Source organism: Ursus maritimus, unplaced genomic scaffold, assembly GCF_017311325.1.
Source record: "Ursus maritimus isolate PB19 unplaced genomic scaffold, ASM1731132v1 scaffold_1, whole genome shotgun sequence".
Classification (NCBI taxonomy): domain Eukaryota; kingdom Metazoa; phylum Chordata; class Mammalia; order Carnivora; family Ursidae; genus Ursus; species Ursus maritimus.
Genome location: NW_024423343.1, coordinates 64,981,734 through 64,993,938, shown reverse-complemented (window position 1 = coordinate 64,993,938; position 12,205 = coordinate 64,981,734). Strand labels below are relative to the sequence as shown.

The 12,205-nt window shown below is 39.6% G+C and overlaps 1 protein-coding gene across 5 annotated transcripts in view; it reads right to left on the bottom strand.

Annotated features, from left to right (window-relative positions):
* The window catches only part of COBLL1 (cordon-bleu WH2 repeat protein like 1), a 159,668-nt gene that overhangs the window by 20,478 nt on the left and 126,985 nt on the right, over nucleotides 1–12,205 (bottom strand). For all 5 annotated transcript variants that reach the window (XM_040644464.1, XM_040644470.1, XM_040644478.1 and 2 more), the window contains 3 exons: nucleotides 2,196–2,349; nucleotides 1,664–1,738; nucleotides 367–486 (listed from right to left, as the gene is read on the bottom strand). In XM_040644464.1, the coding sequence (XP_040500398.1) occupies nucleotides 367–486; nucleotides 1,664–1,738; nucleotides 2,196–2,349 (349 nt within the window). The remainder of the gene's footprint in view (nucleotides 1–366; nucleotides 487–1,663; nucleotides 1,739–2,195; nucleotides 2,350–12,205) is intronic.

Genomic DNA, 12,205 nt, shown 5'->3' with positions numbered 1-12,205 from the left:
AAAAGAGTAGTCCAAGAAAGAAAAAAAATAGATAGATATAGATATTCTTTTATACTCATAAAGTTAAACACTGGAAATAACAGAGTTCAAAGAGGTTTGCCAAAAGGCAGAAAACCAAATAGAACAAAAGCTGAAATCCTCCAAAGCCACTTATTTTATTCATCTTATGCCTTGCCATATTCATCTATCTGGTTAGGGAAAATATGAAACTCCAAACCTGTAAGAGAATTTCAAGTGAAAGGGGGAAACCACTATTTCTTTGAGACATTTTTACACAAGGGATGACCAAGTAGTGAAATGTTTATGTGGGGATAATCTTAATCTGCATCAAAGAAAGCACCAGGCAGGAAAGGCCCGGTCACCCACATGTCAGAGGCGTTCCGGCTGCCTCGGGTGTTCCAGGGCATTCGGAGAGAGAGTCTTCATCCCGCAGTTTGGGCACAGTGCAGTGTTCATGACTGGGGAGTCCAGGGCCGAGGGAGGCTTCTGTCGAAGAAGTAAAGTCTGTGGAAATGGCACTTAGACAACAGAGTTACAGCGAGCAGAGAACAAGAAGCATTTCGAAGAAATCAGATTTGTTAGCTCAGGATTATCCATGCGTTAAACAAGAGGTAACCAGGGGAATAAAAGGTAAAGAAAGAGAAACAGATATCAAGCAAAGTTTGAATAGCATTCACACCTTCTTTCTAATACTTCTGAGTCTTCTCATTTCACTTATATAGTTGGATATTATTTAATAAAATCCCTTTGTGGAACAAAACAGTATCATTGATATTATTCTGGGTAAGACTTAAGAAGTAAGAAAAATCATGACTAGTGATATAAGGATAATGTTTTTAATCACAGAGGACAGGAGAATTCTTATATAAGATGTGTCAAAATCTCAAATTCCTAAAAATCACCTAAGGATTAAAAATTTTGGAGCATCTGGGTGTTCTCGAGTTTCTCCTGTGTTTATGAATATTAATTCTGAAAATTAGGTAGGGTTATATTGAACAATTTTCATACCTATAAAATTATCCCCATGTTAAAGTACTGGCATAGTAATATCCTATTTTTGGTTAGACATTAGTCTGTCATGTTCATTTACATCTAACGTTAAGTCTAAGAATTAAGAAATTTTATATTTATTCTTATAATAGCTACTATTAAAAATATAGGGAAACAGTATTAAATTGAATTATTTTATTTTTACTGGCATTTCATTAATTTGGAGAACTCAAAATGTAACCATATAATAGAAAATACTTCTTGATGACAAATTTTTACCACTAAATTAGGACACTATGTATGTCGAATTCATACGTAGGACAGTTGTGTAAATAATGGTACGTTACACCTTGGTGTAAGTTTCTTCTGAACACACTAAGGTACATTCCTAACTAATATGTGTCCTTCTTGGGAAGGACATTAATAAGTGGTAACCTGACACTGCATAAGGAAAGTTCTTAAGCTACCATCACAGAACTAAAATTTTGAGTTCTGCCAGTTTCATACTCAACCCAGGGTGGAAAATTTTTCATTTCATATTATAAAATCTGGGAAATAGAGTCCAAGCATCTGTATGTCTTTCATAGACAGAGCATTATAACTAGATTCATTCCTCAACTGCCATGAAAGGTCTTTTTCCGGAACTACGTGATGTGGAATCAAGGTGTCCTACCTGGGCTGGGCAGCCCCTCGGGAGAGTTTGCTTCCAAAACACCGTCCGAAGGAACTGCGTGTTCTGCCTGCAGGGCTGGGGGGCAGAAGCAGCACAACTTACAAACAAGTCACATTCACAAATGTAGCAATTCCTTAGTAGCTTAATTTATTTGTATATAATTTGGGAAGAGATAGCCGTAACTCTGTTAGAAGCCATTTCTTCGTCCAGCTTTGATACAACTAAAGTCAACTTAGCTTCCCCTTCCTACGGGCAGTCAATCCTGGAAGGAGAGTGTCCTGAACAGATTCACAAGTGATCACGTGCTCAGTTTTTGGATCAGGGAGCTACACAATTTTTTTTTTTTTTTTTGGTTATGTTACAGATTTTAAAAAGGTAGTTAAGTGAGAATAATCAGGGACTATCGAAATATTATTAAAATTAATTTAAAAACCTGAGTATTGTCTTTTAGTAAAAAGACCTGATTTACTTTACTGTCTATACGAAACCAGACCTAACACACATGGAATGTTAACGGGAAAAGTAACATTACCAGTGACAGGACTATTTTCATCACTTTGATGCAGGGGTGTTTTGGAGGGCGGGGAAGGTGCTTTTCGCTTTGTCCTCTTCAAAGACGAACTGCCAGCAGATGCACTACTGAGCTGCAGTGAGCCAGTTCTCACTATGCCTGCTCCACAGGGACTCTGGAGAACAAAATGACCAGACACAATCTGTATTTAGAAATTGACAGCGAACTTCACGAAGACACTGACCTTTACATCAGCTGCTTTAGATGCCAACATGAAACATAAGAGTCATTCCTTCAAAAAACATTTATGGAGTACCTGCCGTGTGCCAGGAGCTGAGCTATGAGACAGATATGTAAAGTAAAGTAAAATATGGTCCTTCTCAAGGAACTCAGGCCAGGATGGAAGGATGGCATACCAACAACCAATTATAATGTGGAGGACTCATAATAGTTAAAAATTAGCTTTCAAAGAAAAATATGGAGAAAATAGGGATGTAGAGTAAGAGGTGAAAAGGGAAAGATATCTGTACGTTAAAACAGCTGGCTTGATTAATCTTTCTTTTTTAGTACTAATGTATTAACGACAAACATCTCAAAAATTTATATGTCTACCCACGGCAAGGTCATTTGAGGTCACCGACTCCATCCGCAGCTACTGCTCACACGGCTGGCATGTGACCGTCAGCAGACCCGAAGACAGGCCTGCCTCGCAGACCGCCCGCTGCCTCCTGGCGCACTGCCATGCCATCTCACGCTTCCTCTTTACAACCAACCTGCTTCAACGAGTTGTTCATAGTCTTTTTGTCTCCAATTTCTCATCCCCCACTGGAACCTGCCCAACCAGATATTTCCCAACTTTTGATCCACTAAAACTATTCCTATCAAAGTCGTCAATGACCACAACCACAACTAAACTACTGGTTAATTCTCAGAACTCATTTATTTGACCTGTTAGCAGCATTCAACAGACTAGACTACCCTCTTAAAATTCTCTTTTTCTTACTTCCAGATGACCACATTCCTACTCCAGACAGATCCCAACGCTCCATTTTCTTTTACGGTTCTTTTTCATCTTAGTCCTTAGCTACACTCTCTTCAGTATGTATGTTCACTCTGTTGGTAATCTCCTCCTTTCCCTTGCACTTACATATTATTCATATGCTGATTAATTCCAAACTTACGCCTCCATCCTCTATGTGATCTCCACTTAATATCCACGGCGATTTTAAACATGGCATGTCTAAAACTGAGATCCTGATAATCCCTTCTTCCCCCTCTCTCAGCAAAAATAGTCCTGTTCCCACAGTCTCTCCTGTTTCAGGAAGGAGCAAGTCATTCCTCCATTTGTTCAGTGCAGTGACTTTGGAGTCGTCCTCCTCTCCTTTCTCTCTCACACGCCACATGAAGTCCATCCCATTGGCGCATCAGCTTGACTGCTACCACATGGTCTGGATTACCATCAAGCACCTCCCAACGGACTCTGCTTCCACACGGTTCCCCTACGGCCCTTTCTCAACATACCAGCAAAAGGATCCTATCAAAACCGAAGTTTGCTTAGGGTCACTCTGTTCAAAACCTACTAACAGTTTCCCAGTCGGCACAGAAAGGCCGAAGTCTGGGTGAGGACGTCTATAGCAGTTAAGCACCAAGCCCCTAGATCTCTCCAACCACCTCCTGCCCTGAGTGTCCTCTCATAGGGACACAGCACAGTTAGGTCCACAATGGCAGCACTCGATGGAACACACACCTCACCGGGGGCAGGCAGGGTAGCACCTGGCCTACCTGAAGGCGAGTCAAACCATTCAGTATTCTCCGTATCAACTGATGAACAGCTGCAGCTACCAACCTTCTCCCCCTCCATACGACGGCCCTTCCTGCAGAACGTCTCAGACCTAACCAGCATGGAAAGAGCTAAAGCCCGCCACCCGAACCCAGACTGATTCAGTCACTAAAGCCAATTCTGATTAAACCTAAGGGTCATCCCTCACCCCCCACCCGCTCCAGGGTGGAGGTGGAGACAGATCCTCAGTTTGCACTTTGGACTTTTGAAACAATCAGGAGAAGGACCCTTGGCAATAAAGGGCTAAGAAGGAAAGGCATGGTATCATACAGCTGGACGAGCAGTATTTAAATGTCATTTCGAGCAGAATATAAAGTTTTCTTCTTTTGATTAATGATATAGCTCCGTATTTGGAAACTTTCATTTGCTATCTTATAAAATTAAGTTTAGGAGTCGTTAGGAAAAAGTCCAAAAATTCTCCTAAAACAATGCAGCACTTCACTTTTCAAAACAATGATGTAAATATCAAAAGCAGTAGAATATGCCATTTTCTTTCTCAGATGAATTTACTCAGTAAAGCCCTATTAAGGCATGCTGCCCTCCTCTCACAGACCTACTTTACCAGTAAGAACACAGTAAGTGATCAATAAATAATTGCTGAATGCACAAATTTGGGGCAGCATTTGATTTTCCTCCTACTTCCACACTGCAAACTTGTTTCAGTGCTTAGACTGATTGCTCTCACGAGGTCTATGATACAAACCTGTGTTCCCCTTTAGGCCAGATTCCCAATCACTGTCATTTATTGATCTTTTCTATTACCTGATAAAAGCAGTCGTGACTTGAATTAGTCATGAATTTCTCAAATGACAGTATCTGTTTAAGAGTTAGAGCTCTTAAATTTTGGTCATAATAAAATATACAGAAATTAGAAGGGAGGAATTTATATTGCAGACTCACAAGTTTATATGAACCTATCCATAACTCAAAGACAAAATAAAAATAGACTCACATATTTCATTTATGTCCCTAGAGGTCTTAAAATAAGCAAACTTTTTTTTTTTTGGTACAGGATATTTATATTTCTATGGATAAAGAATTTAAAATTTGTCAAAATACACAGATTTTAGTTTTACTAAAAATTTTTCAATAGCATTTATGAAGACAGCCGAGGGAAAAGAAAGCAAAGACACGAACATTTTGAAGGAGCACATCTTTTATAACTTTATCCTACAGAACTTAACTCCCTTTACCCTGTTTTGCAAGTGTAACATGAAAAGAAATGGACATACATTATTAGAGCTGCGATTGGATCACAGAGACTGAGAAGGAAGACATTAAGATGGCATGACTGTCACTGAGTGGTAGCAGAAAGATGTACATAACCTGTGATAACTAGATTTCATGCTATAATAGTTAAAACTTGCTACGTTTATGACAAAACTGTAAATTTCACAACTTATGTAGGATGGGCCAAGAGCAGGACTTTTCAAGGAACAAGAATGGTTAAGTTTAGATAATCAGCAACAGATTAATGACAGAAAGGGAAGTTTTGTCCTGAGGTACAATAATATTAGTGTTAATGTTCAAGGAAATAGCTTAATATCTCTTTCTTGTCTTTCAAGACAGAGAGACAAGAGTTTTGTGTTGTTATTGTTAAAGAGAGAGAGAGCACAGGGGAGAGGGGTAGGGAGAGACTCTTAAGCAGGCTCCACCCCCAGCACAGAGCCGACACAGGGCTTGATCTCATGACCCCAGGATCATGACCTGAGCCAAAATCAAGAGTCAGATGCTTAACTGATTGAGCCCCTCAGGCACCCCTGCATGTTTTCTTTTTTACTGCTAGAAAATAATTTCAATCAGCTAAGAAGGACAGGTAAAATAAAATAAAAATCAAACTTGGGAGTTATTTCGTGTTAAAATAAAACATCACTATTAAGACCAAAGTGGAGGAACCCCTGGACCTTGGGAAAGGGATGTTCTATATCTACTGCAAGCACCCTTTTCTTGGGTAAAAGCCCACAGGAAAAAAAGAAGCATTTAAGTTAGAAGATCTAGGTGTTCCTAAATAGACTGCAACCAAGAAAAGTGGTGTGCACTGAGGAATGTGGGTGGAATATACATAGCCAGCACATAAGAATGGAGAGGTTCCTAACCCAAGAATAGCTACTTCTAGAAAGCAGACTCACTAAACCACCACAGCTGCTTAAGTAAACAAATCATGATTGCTAGGGAAACAAAAGCAAAAACGAACTACAGGGACTTCATCAAGATAAAAAGCTTCTGCACAGCAAAGGAAACAAAACTAAAAGGTAACCTAAAGAATAGGAGAAGATATTGACAAATGACATACCTGATAAAGGGTCAGTATCCAAAAATCTATAAAGAACTTATCAAACTCAACACCCAAAAAAACAAATAATCCAGTTAAGAAATGGGCAGAAGATACGAATAGACATTTTTCCAAAGAAGACATCCAGATGGCCATCAGACACATGAAAAGATGCTCAACATCACTCATCACCAGGGAAATACAAATCAAAACTACAAAGAGATATCACCTCACCGGTCAAAATGGCTAAAATCAACAACACAGGAAACAACTGATGTTGGTGAGGATGCAGAGAAAGGAGAACCTCTAACACTGTTGGTGGGAATGCAAACTGGTGCAGCCAATGTGGAAAACAGTGTGGAGGTTCCTCAAAAAGTTACAAATAGAACTACCCTATGACCCAGCAATCGCACTACTGGGTATTTACCCAAAGGATACATAAACACCAATTCAAAGGGGCACATGCACCCTGATGTCTATAGCAGCATTATCAACAATAGCAAAATTATGGAAAGAGCCCAAGTGTCCACTGACTGATGAATGGATATATAAGATGTGGTATATATACAGAATGGAATATTACTCAGCTATAAAAAAATGAAATCTTGCCATTTGCAATGGTGTGGATGGAGCTAGAGTGTATTATGCTAAGCGAAATAAGTTAATCAGAGAAAGACAAATACCATATGATTTCACTCATATGGGGAATTTAAGAAACAAAATAGATGAACATAGGGGAAAGAAAAAAGAGAGGGAAGGAAATAAACAAGATTTTTTTTTTTTTTTTTTTAAGATATTATTTGGGAGAGAGAGCACAAGCCGGGGGAGGGGTGGAGTGGTAGGGGCAGACAGAGAGGGAGAAGCAGACTCCTTGAGGAGCAGGGAGCCTGATTCGGGGCTTGATCACGAGACCCCAGGATCATGACCTGAGCCAAAGTCAGACGCTTGAATCGACTGAGCCACCCAAGTGTCCCAAGACTTTTAACTACAGAGAACAAACTGAGGATTGTTGGAGGGGAGCGGCGTGGAGGATGGGCTAACTGGGTGATGGCGATTAAGGAGGGCACATGCTGTGTTGAGCACTGGGTATCATATGTAAGTGGTGAATCACTAAATTCTATTCCTGAAATATTACATTATATGTTAACTAGAATTTAAGTAAAAACTTGAAACATTAAAAATAAATAAAATGCTAAAAATTCTTTAAAAAGAAAGAAAAAAAGGTGAGGAAGGCCATCAGTGCCTAACCAAGCAGCACCCCTAAGCCCTAGTTTTCCTGTGCCCTGCAGGAGTATGCACCTAACAGTCTCCTGACCGCTCTACCTTTGCATTAGTCAGGCTGGACCTACCCAGTAGTTTTGAATGTGAGCTTGCGTCTAACTGGAGAGGGCTTCTAGAGGTTTGCAAGTTGGAAGGCGGACTAGTGTCATGCTTACCAAACAAATGAGCTTTGCAGACAATGTCAGGGCTTGAACCAGGGAGCATGGCCACCTAGTGTCTCTGCAACCTTCAGCCTCCTCATCTATAAAGGGGGGAAAGTTAACAGTACCTCCAGCTCAGAAAGGGCTGGATGCTTATGTGAAATGACATGGGTGAAAACTCAGCACAGTGCTTAGTATACAGTACCAGCTCCGCAAGTATGAGCTAATGTTACATGCAGCTCATCTACTTTAAAGTATGTGAACATGATCTGTAAATAAAATAAGCAAATGATAGTTTTAATGCAGAGTGACAAGTATGGATAAAAGGAGGTACTTACTCTGGATTGTACTTTGTCTGCAGTGATGGTGTTAGTAAGAGCCCTATTAGAGTCCATCTCTGTAATAATCAACCTTGAAACCCCACCAGTGCCCAGCATTCAGGAACTGGCGTTTAGTCCACTGAGTAAGCCAAATTCATTGTGTGTAATTCATTATGTGTAAAAATTTCCCCTTTAGGTCACCTCAGACAGCTCCATCCTACCTTTAAGGAATTTAATAAAAGCACAATACTTCACACTACTTTGCTAAATCTTGGTGATGGGTATATGAATGTGTATAATATGTGAATTTGAATATTTCATAAATTTAATGTAAAGAATTAAAGTTGAAAAACTATCTAGAATGGTCTTTAGCTTTCGGCACCAAGATACATTTCCTTTGGCCAAATTATGACTGAAATTTTTTAAATGAAGTTGAGATTAAACTATATTTAAATCTAAAGGGTTTACAAAACAAGAACACAGAGAGGTTTCTACTCACTAGGGGAAAACACTTTGGTTAATGATTAGAGATGTCCAATTATTTACTTTAGTTAGAGTCACTAAGCCTGCCTGCCATTAGCGAAAACTGCACCCTTAACAGGAATGCACATCACTGAATTTTACAGTCTGTGAAAAGGAAAATACTGCACAGAGAACACTCTAGCAAAAGTGGCAAGGTCAAGTTGAAAACCATGCCAGATACTTAATCCCTCAGAATTCACACCCAGATCAGGATTTACTGGTTCCAGATGGAACTAAATTTAGCTGAAGAAAATAGAATTGAATGGCGTTCAGTAGATTTACTGAGTACTAGCTCTCTACAAGTTATTAGATCACTTATTAATCACGGTTGAATTATAAGATGTGGGTCATTGAAATCAATATATTCTGTAGAAAACAGTAAGGGAAAAATTGCAAACAAAAATAAGAAAAAGAATTGAATCAAAGGACAGAAATACAGTAGCTCAACTTCAAGGACATTTTTAAATGTTTCTGTTAGAAGCTTTGGGTTTTTATTTGTTTATGATTTCCACATGTGGGGAGGAATGGCTGAGAGGAGAAAACCTAGGCCACCCCTTGAAACTGTCTTAAAACTCATACTTTTCCTTCTTAAGTACCAGAATCACATTATCCTTCTCCAACTTGGATATTCTCTATAAATACTATGACATACTATTTAATTTACTGTGAATTATATCCCAAAGCATGACCTTTTACATAACTAACTAAAGGTCAAGTTTGAACTCTTTTTTTTTTTTTAAAGGATTGATTGATTAATTTATGAGAGAGAGAGAGAGAGAGCACAAGCAGGGGGGGAGGCAGAGGGAGAGGGAGAAGCAGGGAGCCCGATGCAGGGCTTGACCCCAGGACCCTGAGATCATGACCTGAGCCAAAGGCAGATGCTAAACTGAATGAGCCACCCAGGCGCCCTAAGTTTGAATTCTTAACTCTTTTTTTTTTTTAAGATTTTATTTATGTGACAGAGAGACAGCCAGCGAGAGAGAGAACACAGCAGGGGAGAGGGAGAGGAAGAAGCAGGCTCCCAGCAGAGGAGCCCGATGTGGGACTCGATCCCGGAACGCCGGGATCACGCCCTGAGCCGAAGGCAGACGCTTAACGACTGCGCTACCCAGGCACCCCCTGAATTCTTAACTCTTGATGGAAGAATTTTCTAAAATAATTTTACAACTTAGACAACAGGTCAGTTTTCTTAAACTTCAAAACTTATAATAAAGTAAATGTAATATAGAAGGATGAGGTATTGTAATGAATTTGCAAAATAAAGCTGTAAAGGCAAGTTTTTTTTAATCACAATGAATTGTTTTATTACTGATTTGATCACAAAATTAGCACAATCTCGTATAAGATGGAAACAATGCATACAATGATGAGGTAAAAAAAGAAAAATCCCTGTAAATCCCAACAAACATAGGTTACCTGTGAAAAGGAAAATACTGCACAGAGAAGAGAACACTCTAGCGAAGTTCTGGTGTCCAGGCTTTTACACATATCCTCTATACTTGGATACACACATACACATGCATTTTTTTGACTTGTATTGAATGAAGGCCTATATGCCAGTTTCTTTCTTTATGAAGTTTTTAAAAATAGAATGCTATTGGGCGCCTGGGTGGCACAGCGGTTAAGCGTCTGCCTTCGGCCCAGGGCGTGATCCCAGCGTTCTGGGATTGAGCCCGCATCAGGCTCCTCCACTAGGAGCCTGCTCTTCCTCTCCCACTCCCCCTGCTTGTGTTCCCTCTCTCGCTGGCTGTCTCTGTCAAATAAATAAAATTTAAATAAATAAATAAATAATTAAATAAATAAATAAATAAAATGTTATTATGGTGAGACTGGGCATGTTTGTACTGCTGCCCCAAATCTCTTTCCACACCCTTCCCCTCCCTTAAACGGCACTTCCTCCTGACTCCTAAAAATCTAGGACTTATATATCCTCCTTCCGTGTTCTCTCAATAAACCTGTTTTAAGATCCTTCATTCACAGCACTGAAAGTCTTAGCCTGTCTAGGTCAACTTAGATGAAGAAAACAACTATCAGTGAAGGGGTGTTAGAAACAGAGGTGATATGTCCGGCCCCAGACTACAGTATGTAGGGTAAGGAGAAACAGGGCAGTAGTATCAGGCCCTGGAGCTCTTAAAACCACACCATGTAAGCAGTCACCTATTCTGCCAATTTTAAGGGTGTCCTATCGACATCCTATTTGCTGAAATAAATTCTATGACAGTAAGTAATGAGATTAGAGCTGGATTCACTTAGAGGTGTCTAAATACCACCACCACCTGTAACTTGTATCTTTTTTAGTTACTAAAATTCTAATCCCTTCAGAAGATTCTGGGTGGCCAAGCTTACCACTAGATTTTTCTCAAAGTGGTCTAGATACAAACGCCTCATTAGTCAATGATAACACCTGTACCCTCTACTTAACAAACTCATTAACCTGAGCATATCTTCCTCAAACTCTGCATCCTATGCCTGTTTTTACTGATGCCCAAAGCACTGGTGTTGACTTTTGTGCTACAGTCAGGAGTTCAGGGAGAAAGATGTTAATCAGTGCTCTATCTCGTTACTGTCCTTTAGAGTTTCAGAAATCCTCAGAGAAGTAATACCAGGACTAGGCATCACTATCTGATTAACAGTGATCAAACCAATGATCCACGTAACAAAGCACTTTTACCTGTTAAAGGCCGATTTTAAAAGACAACAAAAGAATAAAATAATTTGATAGCACTAGAGTTGGAAGAGACCTTTGGAAATTTAGTTACAAAATTTTATTGTACAGAGAAGAAACCCAAGCCACTAAGAAGTTCAATGGCTTGTTCTTCAAGGTAGAAGACAAAGAAGGCAATGAGAAAAATGATGACAATAACAGACCTACTGGTAGAGCCAAGACTATCTCTCAAGCCAGAGTGGGGCTGCTTCCGCCATAATATACTCCCTTTCTGGCCCTTCTCCATGTAGATCAGAAAACAAAACAAAACACACATTTTACAACCTGGATTATACTCTTGTAAGGTTTTTAAATTTCTCTCCCTGAAGCAACCTGCGCTTTCATTGCATCAACCCTATAATACTTTGAGATATCGTATAACCAAGTCATATTAGTGGTAATCCCTTACTAATGACATTTTTTAAATGCCGAAAGATGAGGGCCTAACTCAGTAATACATTCCCAATTAAAAAAAAAGAGAGAGAGAGAAGAGAAATCAGGAGAAATCAGAGCTCAGGATCAAGTTAAAAAGACAGACAATGGTGGTAATCAAGGTTCTCCATGATCAGTGATCAGAAAGAACAAAAAAGTGTCTAGAGGTAGGGTAGGAGAGCAGGGAACACCTATAGATTGAGTGGGAGCCCCTCACCAAGTAAAGTACCAATCAAGGGAACAATCTAGGATCAACTCAGTTCATCTCGGAAAGGGAGCCAACACTGTATGGCAGGCATTATCCGAGTGACCCCATAGTTTTATCCTCATGGCTCCAGGAAAGAGGCCTGCTTCTCTCTGCCCTGGTCTCTGGTACATGCTGGTTACCAAAGAAAGCATTTCCTCCCCCACAAGGTCCCAAATGTCATAGCGGTAGAAAGCCTAAGTAAGCTTCATACTATATGAACTTGTAAAGGAAGCTTCCTAACACTGATAATTTTAAATATTTTATTAATACAGT